General features: G+C 39.3%; 3 protein-coding genes across 5 annotated transcripts; 1 reads left to right on the top strand and 2 right to left on the bottom strand.

Annotated features, from left to right (window-relative positions):
* The first annotated feature begins 880 nt into the window (after positions 1 to 880).
* Positions 881 to 6,842, top strand: LOC125020985 (F-box only protein 6-like). Its single transcript, XM_047606705.1, has 6 exons — positions 881 to 1,436; positions 3,555 to 3,804; positions 3,922 to 4,033; positions 4,145 to 4,240; positions 5,843 to 5,978; positions 6,064 to 6,842. Exons 1-6 carry the CDS (start codon positions 1,329 to 1,331, stop codon positions 6,208 to 6,210), a joined length of 849 nt encoding a protein of 282 aa, XP_047462661.1. The 5' UTR covers positions 881 to 1,328; the 3' UTR covers positions 6,211 to 6,842.
* LOC125021012 (cell division control protein 42 homolog) lies at positions 6,737 to 11,069 on the bottom strand. Of its 2 annotated transcripts, none has more exons than XM_047606753.1 (6): positions 10,928 to 11,069; positions 10,256 to 10,383; positions 10,085 to 10,157; positions 9,879 to 9,988; positions 8,936 to 9,133; positions 6,737 to 8,087 (listed from the first exon to the last, which is right to left on the bottom strand). In XM_047606753.1, exons 2-6 carry the CDS (start codon positions 10,358 to 10,360, stop codon positions 7,998 to 8,000), a joined length of 576 nt encoding a protein of 191 aa, XP_047462709.1. In that variant the 5' UTR covers positions 10,361 to 10,383; positions 10,928 to 11,069; the 3' UTR covers positions 6,737 to 7,997. The 2 variants fall into 2 exon arrangements, with proteins under 2 accessions (XP_047462709.1, XP_047462717.1); XM_047606761.1 differs by lacking the exon at positions 6,737 to 8,087 and adding an exon at positions 8,160 to 8,754.
* A 1,697-nt stretch (positions 11,070 to 12,766) lies between these two features.
* On the bottom strand, positions 12,767 to 14,680 carry LOC125021003 (CMRF35-like molecule 1). 2 transcript variants are annotated; one of them, XM_047606730.1, is made up of 4 exons: positions 14,496 to 14,680; positions 14,018 to 14,383; positions 13,129 to 13,192; positions 12,767 to 12,939 (listed from the first exon to the last, which is right to left on the bottom strand). In XM_047606730.1, the coding sequence occupies exons 1-4, from the start codon at positions 14,530 to 14,532 to the stop codon at positions 12,786 to 12,788; spliced, it is 621 nt and encodes a 206-aa protein (XP_047462686.1). In that variant the 5' UTR covers positions 14,533 to 14,680; the 3' UTR covers positions 12,767 to 12,785. The 2 variants fall into 2 exon arrangements, with proteins under 2 accessions (XP_047462686.1, XP_047462695.1); XM_047606739.1 differs by having other exon boundaries at positions 12,767 to 12,995; positions 14,496 to 14,670.
* Positions 14,681 to 14,961: the final 281 nt, after the last annotated feature.

Below are 14,961 nucleotides of genomic sequence, written 5' to 3' on the forward strand. Positions count from 1 at the left end.
TAAACTGAAACACTAGTATTGTTGTTTACATAAATGGAAGTGTGTTTGTGTGTGTGTTAGGTCTTCCCCACGTTCTGACAGTGGCAGCCTATTTGAGGTGAGTGCATACTTGTTATATGAGAGGAATGACACATTGCACATATGCAACATGCACATGCAACATATGTGCAATATCCCACCTAAATACATGTACATATACATATATTTTTTTCTACTTGCTGTTTTGCACTGTCTGCATCCTCACCAATGGAGATGTGTGAATATATACATATATTTTTATACATAAGCATACTCATTTCCCATATTTTATTACTTGAGCATTGCCTTGTTTCTTTCTAATATATTGTTTTTTATATCTTCTATATTCTTATATTTTAATTCTTTAGTCATAACATAATGTATTTAAAGTCGGGGCCAGAATTGTTGTATTAATGAATAAGCATCATGTTTTGTCATAAGCCTAGTTACATTCTGTCACATTGAATAATATATAATATATTCTTCGCCTCATCTTTTTCTTAATCTCAGGATGCTATATGCAAGCTGCCAGCTGTTGAATGTAACTAATAAAGTAACTAGAGGTAATAATAAATAGCCCAAATATAACTGTACAGTGACAGGTTTCAGTGCAGACGTCAGTGTTGTCATAGCGTGTTCTTAAGAATATTGTTCATGGTGCCACTACAGTTACATGCTAGTATGCTAGATCTAAATACATATGTAGACTCCTGTTGAAATTATTGTTTCATCGTGTATATACATATATATATGGCTGCAATGTTGTGTGGGGATTTGTTTTTCATTGCGTGTTAATTTCTCGCCAGATGACGCATACCGGAAGTTTCCTTTAAGGAAGCGTTTAACGGGGGTATTTCTACCGGCGTACACCGGGTAGAAAAGGCTAAGCGGAGTTAACAGGGAGAACTGGTGTTGGGGTGGTTGGCTCCGCCTTCGGAAAACACCGAAGTGTTTCAGGACAAATTACGTGCGCAACATAGTGTAGTAGGGACTCTTATGGGAAATAATCATGACTAATTCAAGTGATCATGTTCACTTTCGGTATTGCAAGACTCAGTGGTTAAATCTAGAGTAGCAGTAAGTAGACTGCTGTAAAACTCACCTTATAGGCCGAGCGTCTTTGTCTCGAACTGTACTTCCGTGTTGTAAAAATACAAACAACTGGAGCCAGATACTGTATACTTTTTAAGCTACTACACGTTGCGCGTCTTCGCATCTCTTTAAAAGGTGGTACGGTTGCCGTGATAAGGATTGACGACGCCAGTTGGTTTCGTTTTTAAGGACATTTCTGGCCCGAGTTTGTCTGAGGCATGAAGAAGAGAGGTAAAGTTATGGGTGCAAGTCACAGCCACCAGAGCGTAGTTACAAGTCGGGCAGGATCTTCAGCTGCAGCACCGGCAGCATCGTCTTCAAACGACGTAAGTGCTTTTTAAAATGGTTAAAGGACTGTCTGTCAGCAAAAGGGAACTCTTGAAACAGCTTCACGTGAGTGCTCCCTGTTAGCACCTGGAGCGAGCACGAGCTGCTCTCGTGGGAGCAAACTTGAAATCTGAAGGCTTCATTTGAAAACTGTGACCAGGGGCGCTTATTTAATTGAGGGGCCACTGACCCATGGGGACTGACAGGATATGTTCATACTTAGTCCATAGATTATCTTTACAGAGGAGTCAATTGCTCTTTAGTTAACAGAGCAGACATTTTAACTGGTCGGATGAGGGGAAATACATGTGTATCATCAATGACTCATTTTCAACCCAGGTCGCCATAGCGGTGAACCAAAATGCACAAAAGCCTCTGTGCTTTCTGTGCTGTGATGATTCAAACTGTGTTCTGTGGTCTATTTAACATGCACCAATCAGGCATACCATTATGACCACTGATAAAGTAAAAAAACATTGGCCACCTTGTTGACTGACATTGGCCACCTGTCAAAAAGCATGAAGAACAGCAGAAAGTGTTGACCTGACCTCTATATTCACTTGATCCCAAACTGATCAAGTATCTGTGGGATGATCCACAGAGACCCTTCCCCTCAACTCATAGGACCCAAAGACCCACACTAACAACATTATGTTTCCAGACACCACAGGACACTCTCAGAAGGCCCATGTCCATTCTCTGATGAAAATGGTCATAGTGTTATGGCTGATCAATGTAAACTTCTATTATGATCTCTCTGACATGCCGTACATTTGTGTCTTTTATACCATTTGAGGTTCACTGTAGCATATAGATAGGCAGACCGACAGATAGATAGATAGATAGATAGATAGACAGACAGACAGACAGACAGACAGACAGTAATATCAGCAATGACCACAGTCCAGTTGGTTCCTCACAGCAAGGCATTGTAGAGTCTTATGGCCTGAGGCACAAATGATCTCCTCAACCTGTCCATGGAGCAGGACAGAGACAGCAGCAACTCACTGAAAGAGCTTCTCTACCTATGGTGTCGTACAGAGGGTGGTGGACATTGTTCAGGATGGGTCCTATTTTGTTCAAGGTCCTTTCCTCTGCTATTGATGTCAGGGACTCCAGCTCTGCCCCTACCATAGACCCCATCTTATGTATCAGTTTGTCCAGCCACGAGGTTCCCTTCTCCTTAGTATTAATGCTAGTGCTAGTGTTAAATTAAATTGTTCCCTTATTGATCCCTCATGGGGAAATTCCATCTCTGCATTTTGACCCATCCATTGTTCACACAGTAGTGTGTACAAATTGACATTGACGTTTTTTTCTCAACCTACACAAACCTAAAAGCCCAGTCTATTCTGATTGGTCAGCTCTATACACATTCAGGCCTAGATTAGCGTTGCTGGACATTGTTCAGGATGGGTCCGTTGCTGCTCTTAAAGGAGAGATGTGAAAATTTGAAGAAGTGTTTAAATGTATGCAAAGGTAGTATACGCCCCATGTGCAGAATGAATCATCACCAACATTTCTTCTTTTCATACATAAATATAAAAACACTGGTTTCATGCAGTCTTAATTAGGGAAATTCTGAAGCTCTTTTTTATTCAGAAATTGGATTCAACTCATACAGTTTCATGTGAACTCACTCTGGGGTTATCACCACAGTTTGCAATGATGTTACAGGACTTCTTCAGATGTTGCTGAGGCCCTGATGAGATTATGTAGTTCTGCAGCTGGAAGGAAAACATGACCTAAACACACAGGGGGGTCTCTGTATACTAGACAGACTTTTATTATGAATAAATCAAATTTAAACACTTGCTACAAGACAGTAGTGTAACTCCTATAGTAATCTGAGCTGAAAATTTTGAGGGCTACGTGCACCCTTAAATTGAATAGGCGCCTGCCCTAGAAACTTTAAGTTAATCTCATAATTAATTAAAAAGGTAAAGATAATAACAAATAAATAAAGTTTATTCGCTAACTTTTTCAACTTGTTGTAGTACTAAAAAAGGCTGATGTTGTTTAGATGCTGGTGTTATGTAAGGGGTGGGAGCATTGGTTGAAGTCAGATTTGAATAATCATTTCAGTTTTCTATCGCTGTCATTTCTGTTCTTGACAGTATTTCCCCATGCCTCTGGACATCTTGGAGGAAATCTTCCTAAATGTTCCTGCCCATCAGGTGGTTTGTCTTTGTCGGTTAGTGTGCCGTCAGTGGAAGGAAGTGGCAGACAGTGAGTGTCTTTGGAGAGAGAGATGCAGAAGAGAAGGGTATGAAATCTGTGTTGCCTCCAAAATACCAGAAGACTGGAGGTTATTTTACTTCTTGTGCAAGAAAAGAAGAAATCTACTGAAGAATCCAAGAGGAGAAGGTAGGAAAACACAAGACTGACTTTCATCTGCATTTAGTGTTGTTGAACATTTGCCTGTCAAACAACAAATTAACTGCAAAATAATGTCTCTCACAACTGTCATGTTTGTCGTTGAAGAGGAATTCAGTGGATGGGAAATAATGGAGAATGGTGGAGATCAGTGGATAGTAGAGCATGTTATGGAGCCACATCCAAATGGGGCCCAGAAAAACTTTGTGACCTCTTATGAGTGAGTATTCACCAGCAGTGGTCCAGAAAATAAGTTCCAGTTACTCTATATGCTTCATTGGCATTGAAATAAACTCTAAATCATTTTAATCTCCTTTCTGTTTTTTTGCAGTATGTGCACAAAGTCACAGCTGATTGATTTGGAAAAGGAAGGTTACAACGCATCATTTATGGATCACTTCCAGCCAGACATCAAAATATCTGATTGGTGAGGAGTAGGGGTGTAATGGTATGGGATTTTTCAGTACGGTACGGTGACGGTGTTAGTACAGTATACTGCAGTATTTCACGGTGACGGTATTTAATTTGTTTTGATACTCGGGGCCATGAAATAACCAACAAAACAGACAAGTATCATTCTTAGAAGAAAAACATTGCTTTATTGATAAATAAACAGAGTCGCTTGGCTGGAGGATAAAGAGGTGGTGAAGTAGGGGACACCAGGTCAACCGGGCCCACAGGTAAATCTGCCTCTGGTTCGGAGTCTGCCATCATCATGCCGTGCTTTTTCCTAGCTTCCTGGATCATGTGGGTCCCACGTGTGTTTACCAAAACTACCTTTTCTGATTGGACTGTCACTGAACCAACTAAAAGATGCTGACCATGCAGCCTTCCCTGAACTAAATGGAATATACATTTGAGCAGCACACAGCTAGGAAACGCTTTTTCAATCTACTGCTGCAGCTGTAAAATCAGATTACAATGTGACTGAAGTGAAATGTTTTATTTGTGAGTTCCCTACTTGTGTAAGTGGAGTTGCACCGGCAGCACCGCATAATATTAAAATAATTAATTAATTACCGTCACCGTGAGCTTGGAAATCTCACAGTGTCACCACCGTGGTATACCGAAATACGGTATACCTTTTCACCCCTAGTGAGGAGCATACACATCCCATACTTTCACGTTTCATTGAGTGATTCCTTATTTGGTGATGAATTGAGTTGGTACATGCACATGCAGTTATTACACATGACCATAATGGATTAATTCAGTAATATACAAAACAAAAATGAATTTAATTGTCCCCTGGTGAAAAGTTAAGCTCTCACTTTGCTTAATAGCAATAAATATTTATACAATTTATCTTCAGGTACACTTGCAAACATTAATGCATTCTAATATAAGAGGTGCCGCAGTAAAACGTACCTTCATGAATGTAATAATATTCAGTATTTCTTTAAAATAACTGAGAGGCTGTTGATTCAACTGTGTTTTTATTTTGGAAGATGTGGTGTTTGTTACTATTGAGCTGTGTTTTACTGTTCAATAGTACAGTCCACTTTCTTTTATTATGTCAACTCACATAAATATGTAATATATTAGTCGGGTACGGAAGAGGATTAGGGCCACTGTCAGAAAAAAAAGTGAGTTCTGACTTTAAACTCAGAATTCTGACTTTTTTCTCAGATTTCTGAGTTTAAAGTCAGAACTCACTTTTTTTTCTCACAGTGGCCCTCATCCTCTTCCATAGTCGGGGAACCAGGCTAAGTAACACTTTTGACACTTTTGTGACACCTTTGTTTTTAACTCAATACAATTTACCAGTACCTCAAACTACATCTTCTACAGTTATCAAACAGTTGTTTTGCCACCTTTCTTACACAGTTTCAATATAAACTTAACATTTTGAGAGTCACAAAGGGGAATTTAGTGGAAAACTGGTGTATTAGAATGCATTTGTTTTCACTGACTTACTGATATTACTGATATATAAATGTTTTCCTATTGTGCCAGCTCAAGCAAAAAAAAAAGAAAAACGCTAATTCCTGACATACGTACATACGCTTGTGTGTCTGTGTTACATTAGGTATGCACCACGATGGGATTGTGGATGTGTATATACAATGTCCGTGCAGTTGCTGAATAAAAAGAAAAAGGTTATGCAGAAATTTGTCCCTGACACTGTGTACTTTGAGCAGTGGAATGATGGCAAATGGCAGCAGGTATGTACAAAGCATGGAGCATAATCAAGTCGAGCATGGAGAATAATAAAGTTCAGCTCCACATTACAGATATTTATTTTTTCAGATGACCTACGTATTCAAGAACTATGGACCAGGAGTGAGATTCATCCGTTTTGTCCACGGAGGCCAGGACAGACAGTTCTGGGCAGGATGGTATGGAATTCGTATAACTGACAGCAGTGTTGAGATATGCCCAGTGAAGGACACATAGCCTTTTGGGATTTGTCTGTTACCTGCATCCTGCCTTTGCCTTCGATTACTATATGTGCACTGGTTTTTGTTAATAACAAAAAAATGTTCAATGCTGCACCTTAAAGGACCAGTGTGTGGAGGTTAAATGATCTCTAAGCAGATGTGGAATAGAGTATTCATAAATCAAATACCACTGCACCTTAAACTAGACTATATATATATGCTATAATACATTTATCGCTATATGAGGATATATATGTGGTGATCTGATCTAATTGGTGATGACATGCACAATAAGGCAAGAGTGATGTGTACAAGCAAGGAAATAAGTTTAACATTGGACCTCTCAGGTACTTTGAAATATACCGTAATAACAGTTTAAGTGACATAGCAGCCTCTATTGAAGTACCCTTTGCACTGCTTTGTAATACCCTATATATGATGCTAAAAAATGTCTTTTGATTTTGTCTTCTTGGCGTGGTGTCAAATGTGTACAGGTCAATCAGCATATTCTGTATGTAAGCATCAAGTCACAAAACAACATGTATTTGTAGTAAGATTTAATCATAATACTGGTTTACTGGGATGCTTTATTACAAGCAAGATACAGTACAACTTGGATGTCAAATATTAATAAAAATCAAAGAAACATTTTCATCCTGGTTAATTTCAGTGTCATCTCAACTTCTCGTTATCAGTAATGCACGTTTTATTCAGTCAATAAGTTATGAGTGATCTCACTATATTTACACATCAAATTCAAACCCACAAGGCATGGATGTAGTATTGCTAGTTCAGTCAGATCAATTTTCACAGGATCTTAAACTATCAGTAACTGCAGAGTAGCAACAGGTATGTTCAGTTTACAAAAATAGTGAATTAGTCTGGCATTATGACTTCCTACAAAGTTCCAACTATTGCAACTTTTGATCATCATTCAGGACATGCATCCCCCTCTTTAACTCATCTCTGTCACAAAAGTACATGGGAATTGTGCTCAAACGTCTTACATTGACAAAGTGACAGTGACTTTTTGTGATACACAGCTTTTAATGTAGTGTACCATACACACACACGTTACACCTTGGTCTGTGCCTGTGGTTCTATACCTGGTCAGGTGTTAATTTAGCAGGTTTTGTTTTGGCAAACTAAAGAGCATGGCCTAGAAATGTCATATTCCATCGTGTGTTTGTTAGACCTGCCCGGAGGCCACTGACATTGAGTAAAACACTCTGGATAGATTAATCTTTCTCAACAAAATACATGCGTTTGAGTTCTACGACCAAAGCAGGATGTATACATCTGAAAGAGACACCCAACTGGTGATGGAGGAACTATGCAATGATGTCAACCAGGTCTTGTGTGCTGTGGTTGAGCATTTCATATAAAATCATAAACCTTGAGGGAATTACTTGAAGCGGAATTTGAGCCTTTCAATTACTCATCATTCGCTTGTCTGTTCTATATGACATATGAGACAACAGCGCTATTAAAATACCTTTTCAGACAGTTCTTTCAGAATAACACTAAACATAATGTGGTCAAACAGAAACCTTACTTCTGAGTGTCCTTTACAATTTGTTGGTATGGTTTCACATCAACCTTTTCAATGGCATCAAATCATCACAAACATTACTCAAGCCTTAAAATCTCATTCAGCACATTGAATATGTTTCTAGGTTAAGTCAGTGAAGGCTAATATTTAATGATATTCTCGAATAGTGATGGAATGTGCTTGTGCAGAAAACCTCTCCAGTACTGTCAACCTAGATTTGGATACTGGTGTGAAGAAGGCTGTGGTGGAACTTAGAGCAGAACGCATTTACGTCTTTTCTTAGGCTCAGGAGGCTCCAGGGCAGCCAGTATTGCCTCATCAAACACATTCTTTAATCCTTTCTGTGGAAACAAAATATTAATATTCAAAACAAAGCTATTCCAAATGCAAAGAAATAGCTGAGTAGAAATGGAGCAGGGCAATCAAAATTTTCCTTTATTCAAATAACATTTTACAAGAATCTCCTCATGATCAAGTTGTCCGAGTAAAGACAAAAAGCCCATGGAAAATTCTGACGCTGCAGTAGAAAAGAAAACTGTTATTACTGTCTAAGACAGAATGTAGCATATATGCCTTTTTAGGGTACATCTGATGAGCTCATTACTAAAATAATAACAGAATGTTAGCCAGAACAACAAAAACAAACTCAGTCATGTCCAGTTACACAGACCTGCACACAAAGTGCTGACAACAGAGAGGAGAACTAAAGATTGGCACTCTATCGTCTTAGGCAGCACGGGTAATTGTGTTTAGGCCAAGTTGAAGAGAAAGCACGTATGAATAGAAGGAATGAAGTTAATGAGCACAAAGATTTAAAGTTTAAAAGAGCGTGTGGTGGTTATTGTAGTGACAGACATCTCTTTACAATGATTAAGCAGCAGATGATCGAGAGGCAAAGCAAGATGCAAGAAGAAGACATCAGAACAAACAGCATTTTCTCTTTCTCTGAGTTTCGGGGGGCTCTAAAGCAGCTAGGATAGCCTCATCAAATACGTTCTTCAATCCCCGCTACAGAAAGAGGAAAAGAAAGGAGAAAGACAGGCACACAACAGAGAGTCAGATGAAGATTTAAGCCAAATGCTGTTAGCAAAAGACACGGCAACGCATTTCCACACTCGTTAGGAATCTGACATTTAAACACGAACACTTGTCACAGCAGCTGTCAGAGAAGATTCACGGGAAACCTTACCTGTGTTAGGGCTGAGCACTCAACGTATTTGACGGCCTTAAGGTCACGAGCCAGTTTTTCTGCGGTCTCGGGGGTGATTGGCTTCTGTTTGTTCTTGGCTAACTTTTCCACTGTAGAGGGGTCATCACGCAGGTCGATCTGAGTGCCTACCAACAGGAATGGGGTCTTGGGACAGTGGTGAGTTATTTCTGGGACCCACTGCAGAAAAAAAAAAAATCAGAAAACACTCATCACAATGAGTGAGATCCAGTGATTCACAGACTAAGTCAAAAAACTTGACTTAGTTGCTCTTAAGGAACATGAAGAGAATCTCAACTCTGAGGCGATGTGATTCGCATATCATGCATATTTTCCCCAAACATTTACCACAAGGAAACATCATCAACACCTTTGGTTTTAAAAAAAGAACCAACACAAGTTAAAATGTTATCAAATGCCTCATGAAATATTTGATGTTCTCTTTCACCAATATGAATCACACTGCTAGAACTGTTTTCATGGTGATATCATCTTATTATACTTTAGTTTGGACTGTTATCTGTGATCTTATCACCGTGCACACATCCCTGCAAAAACAGTTACTGTGCCAAAGCAAGTATCCCTGCCAGGAAGTGTGTCCCGTCTCTCCACCCTTTTTTTTTTTTTTTTTTACTATACATTCTACGTTCAGTGACACTTGCTCAGTAACAAAAAAGGAACATTAAGTTTGAGAGATAAACCATGTGTTACTTGGAAAAACCTGTAACTTTGAATAACATCAATCAGGGGCACACTTGAACAAATTACTATTGAACTTAATATCAGTCAATATAAACCAAAGGCCCTGGCTAAACTATTCTGCACCCACTCAATCCCTTAGTAAAACAGAGCAGTGTACTGTGGTGTTGAGGGCACCAGTCCAGAAACTGAGGAAGAGAAGTCCAAGTTTGCAATCGGCACTCACCTTTTCTTTAACGTTCTCAAACGAGGACGGTGAAACAACTGAGAAACAGACCAAGAAGACGTCGGTCTGTGGATAGCTTAGTGGTCGTAACCTGTCATAATCCTCCTGACCTAAAAAGAGAACAAGCACAAATGAATTTACCACGGGACAAGCCGGCAACTCTCCTCTGCCAATAATTTCAACTGAAAGAGTAAAAAGAAGCTGACCTGCTGTATCAAATAAGCCAAGGGTGTATGGTTCACCCCCGATCATTACAGTTACTGCATAGTTGTCAAACACCTGTGATGGAAGAATATCATCAGTTCGAGAGCATTTGTCACTTCAGGCCTGGAAACGTGTGTGTCTTCATATACTTCAAAGTGGGAGAAAGCACTTACTGTGGGTACATACTCAGAGGGGAATTTGTTGGTGGTGTATGAAATCAGTAGGCAGGTTTTTCCCACCGCCCCATCACCCACCACCACACACTTGATGGTCTGCATCTCTGGGCTCTCTATTACGTTAGCTGCAGGAAGAGGGGAGGGAACAACTCACCGACGTTAGGCCACTTAACATTTCAGACTCGTATGAACCTTAGCTCCGAAACAATGTTAGGCCACTTAAGTGTCCTGCTAATGCCTTCTTGATTAAGCAGTGAGACCAGAGGGAAAGGTCTCTGTTTCTGTAAATACCTGGTACAGTGTCACACCCCATTACCACTGAAGCTAACGTCGGCTAGTGGCAACGTTGCTTACTTCCTCACTCGCCTAGCCGTATAATTTATCAATTGTAAATAAGGTAGCCGATAAATCACACCGCCTATCGCCGTCTACTTCAACAAACATGCAATTTTAGTGCCGGTTCGTTGGTGTACCGCCTACTGAGAGATGTTAATGTAATGCTAGCAGCCTCTACCCAATGCTAACTAGTGAGCTAACGTTAGCTTGTAAAGTAACGCTGGTTTAATCCCTTCACCCACTAACAAACAGAAAGCCCGACACCGGTGTCACAACATGGATTTGTCAAAGAATTATATGTAGAAAAGTTAGAAAAGTGTTACAACAACGTACCAGTGTCCTTCCGTATCTCTTCTAGCTAATGTTAAGTGTGTTTTTCGCCGGGCGTTGGCACCACTGAGCAGAGCAGCAACTTAGTACAGACAGACACACAGACAGACAGACAGGCCGGCGGCCGGATACTGTTTTCACAATAAAACATTCAATGTTTGTTGTAGCACAAAATACAAGGGTTGTACAAAAAAAAAATACAATTATCGGTTTGAGGTGCTTTATATGTGTGTTGTCAAGTGTAGTAATCCGGTGCAGCGTATATCTGCCCCCCATTTTATTTTATTTTTTCCAATTTGTTTACTCTATGTTACTTTTTTGAAGTTCTTTACTCAGTCTTATGTCGTTGTTGCCTGCCCCGTGTGCCCTTAATCGCCCCCTGGAGACAAGTAAAGTTTTCTGAATATCTAAATCTGAATATCACGCATTTACGCATTTACTCTTCTAATGTTAAATTCTTCGGCTTTTACTTTGAAAGCTAATTTTCTCTGGTTACGTTTACCGACTTGACAGAACTTTATGTCAGTGGTTCATGCAGCAGAAGTGGTGATGTCACCTCCTAGATACTGCCTCTCACCTTGCATCCTCTCTCCAGTCAGTTCTGCAGGTAAACATCAGTGCATGCATATGAGATCAACAAATGCATATTTGGGCCAAATTAACATTTTCTGTCTGAAAGCAGCACTCAAGTCTCTACATTTATTCTGAAACAGCTGTTTGTATTGTAATTATTCCTCTCGCCCTGAATAAATGATCACACTTTTTCCTTAAAATACATTTTACACCTTATTTTTCTTGATATTTTACAGACACAGATATATTTTACAGTATTTTACAGTAGGAAATGCACATGTGTAAATTATAACATTTATTGGGTTTGGATTGTCTTAGGTGCTTTTCCTACTATGATAAGACAAATTTTAAACTGTGAAAAGGGCCTCAAGAATACCAAAAACAACCTCTATTCAAATTCAATTCAGGGCTGCCACGGGCTAAATACTTGTTCTGTACATAAAGTGAACACTATGAGCTTCATAAGAAAATAAGATTACATGCCTGGTTATTGCATTAGATTGTACAAGAGTATATAATAATAAGTGGATGATAAATGCAATCCTACCGGGCTGTTTTCAAATTTCAGAAAGCACAGACTAGCAGATACAGTTGTCCAACTTCTTGCAGCTACGACCATCATGGTAATAAAATCTATTTGACAAGGATTAGTCATCATTGCTGCCTTTTCAGAGAAAATAAAATGTAACCTTTTCTGGGAAATTTTAGTATAATGTAGTTTTGATTGTGACTGGAAGTCAGCAGTTTACATAATTTACCTTGGGAACACTCCATCTCAGCCGTCGGTATCCTGCGAGACTATCTCGTGTTATTCGGGGCAAGACGCAGAAGCAAATGTGAAACTATATTAATGCGAAGGAACAATAGCTCTATTACCTTCTTTAGAGCAAGAAGAAAAGAGAGAGGCACATAACCAACCCCATTACTGTCCATGATTTGTCTTTTTAAAGGAGCCCCTCACAACAGTTGGCCCTTCATTTATACATGAGGGCATTTGTATTCTGCATGGCTTTTAGATCTCTGACAGATTCAGTGAAAAAACGCCGGAATTGGAAGTTAATCGCAAAAAGAATAACAGCCTCCGATCGTCCATATAAGATCGGCAAATAAATTAGATGAAAGCCACGGGCCACGGTTCTCCAGGGGCGCTACTTTTAAGCTGATTGGAAATTCAAAAGTTGTGCCTAAAGTTATCTTAGGCCCTGGCACTGAAATTAATGAGGTTTTAATCATTTAAATACTTAGAGAAAAAAAAAGAGAGACTGAGAGCTACTTTTTCACTTTATTTTCAGGCCGATTCACACACTGAATGAATGAATGTCCACTGAAAGGATGGTCTTGTAGCCTCAGCAGGAATGAACCGATTACTGAGCTTTGATGGCAAAGTTGTTGTTTCAGCTACATTTTCTCGGGTTTCATCCTCCTCACGGCGACATGCGTTGCTGCAAAACAACACAGCATTAAAATAAAGAGGATCCAACGTAGAATTCCCCACAAACTAGATAAAACAAAGAAAAGAAATGAAATTGCAAGTCATTACTTTGAACTGACTGTTCTGCTCTTTCTTATTTAAATATATTTCATATTGTTAGTGTTATATCAACAGTGTGGTGCTCTCAGACTCTTCACACCTTACGGGATCCTCTTGCGTTATCAGTAATGAATTAACTTCTGTGGTTAGGGGCTCAGTGGTCACTGTTGAAGAGAACACAAATGAATATGTGACACCTGGGAAAATGCTACTCACACCGTCTTGGCAGGAGCAACATCAAGCAGCGACATTGAACAACAGATCTGACAAGAATTAATTTTGTCTTGAGACATTTCTTGGAATATAATTATATTAAAGTTCCTTTTCAGACAGTAGTATAGACAGAGAAACAATCCACGAGAAATAATGGATAATTGTTTTGTTTTTTGTCGTTGTTGTTGTTTTTTGGATAAAATTGCAAAAATAATTAAAAAAACACAAATGCAATGAACATTTTTAATTAAAAATATCCATCAAAAGGGAATATCGTTTGCATTTTTGAAATGTGGAGAACCATTTTTGCTCAACTTGAATTCATTTTAATTAGTTTAGTTTGTGGTTATTGTTTTTTTTTTTTTGTAATTTTTTTCATTTTTTCTTTTTAGTCACGGCGTAGAAAATTGTCTTTGGCTTCATCACATTGCAAACAAAACAAGACAATGAACTGGGGACAAACACTATTATAAGAAAAAATTAGGTTCCAAATCTCCAAATCTCTCTAAATACAAAAACAGCAAACAAAAGTCTGTTATTTCCATCGGGCCTGTGTGGGTGTTGTGGTTGTATCAGATCAGATTTGACTGTGGTCAACATAAACAATGTTTATCAGTCAACATCAGTTTTCAAGTCAGATGTTGCTGAAGTGTTAACAAGTCTATCCAAGATTAAATAAGCACAGATTTGCATACTACGGACTTTGCGAATGGTTTTGTAGCGCCCTGTTAGTCATAAAGAGAACACAACTGAGGCAGGATGTTTAAGAAATATACCTGCGTGTGAGATGAGGAGTTGGACACTAGTGAAGACGTTCCTCCCATGTCTGGCAATGACACACCAGTAAGTATCCACATCACTTTCCCCGAGCAAAGTCATAGTCACGTTGAAGAATCCTGCTTCCTTGTTATCAATAATAGAGCTTCTTTTATCATTTCGGTCCTTGGGTGTCTTCACAATTATCTTGCAAAACTCATACACGAACCCTCTGCACCAGTACTTTGTGTTCTCTTTGAACAGAGGGTCGTACTGACAAGAGATGGTCACAGATCCACCGTCCACTGCTGTCACCACCCCTGGGCCAGACAGCTGAGCCGAGGCCACCGTCAACCGAGTAAGCCACAAGAGGCAGAAAACCGGAGCTGAAAAAATGTGAAAGATATCCCATGACATTAGTTGCTCATATCACTTTTTCTTTCAAATTAACCACTGAGCCATTAAGAAGCTATACAGAGTTTTATTTTTTTTAATTACCATTAAAGAAGCCAACAGATGTCCCAGAGGTCCTCATGGTGGAAATAAAAGCAAAGGTCTGAAGAAAGAAGCTGAACGTGCAACATCTATAAGCTTCCCCTTATTTCTCCTTGTGGTTTCACAATTTTGTAATTTGGGAAATGCAGCTGCCATTTGTTTTGTTTTCTGCAGGCGTGTGTTGTTGTGCTGAGATCATACATTAACGCGAAGCTGTCATCTCTCTGGGTTTCGGCTTGACGCTCTGCGGGTTTGTCTCACGGTCTCAAGCCCTCCAAACAAACTTCATGCCGAATAAGTGGAGGCATCAAAGCCTGTATGTGCGTATTGCCTGCCCAAACACACAAGATGTAACGTCAATCATTAATGAAATTGAAAATATAGCAACAGGATACCACATGCATCATGCAATCCATTGCACATTACACATTGTGACACACAATTCTTGTGGAATTATGAAATATTGTTC

The sequence above is a fragment of the Mugil cephalus genome, chromosome 1, assembly GCF_022458985.1.
Source record: "Mugil cephalus isolate CIBA_MC_2020 chromosome 1, CIBA_Mcephalus_1.1, whole genome shotgun sequence".
Lineage (NCBI taxonomy): Eukaryota > Metazoa > Chordata > Actinopteri > Mugiliformes > Mugilidae > Mugil > Mugil cephalus.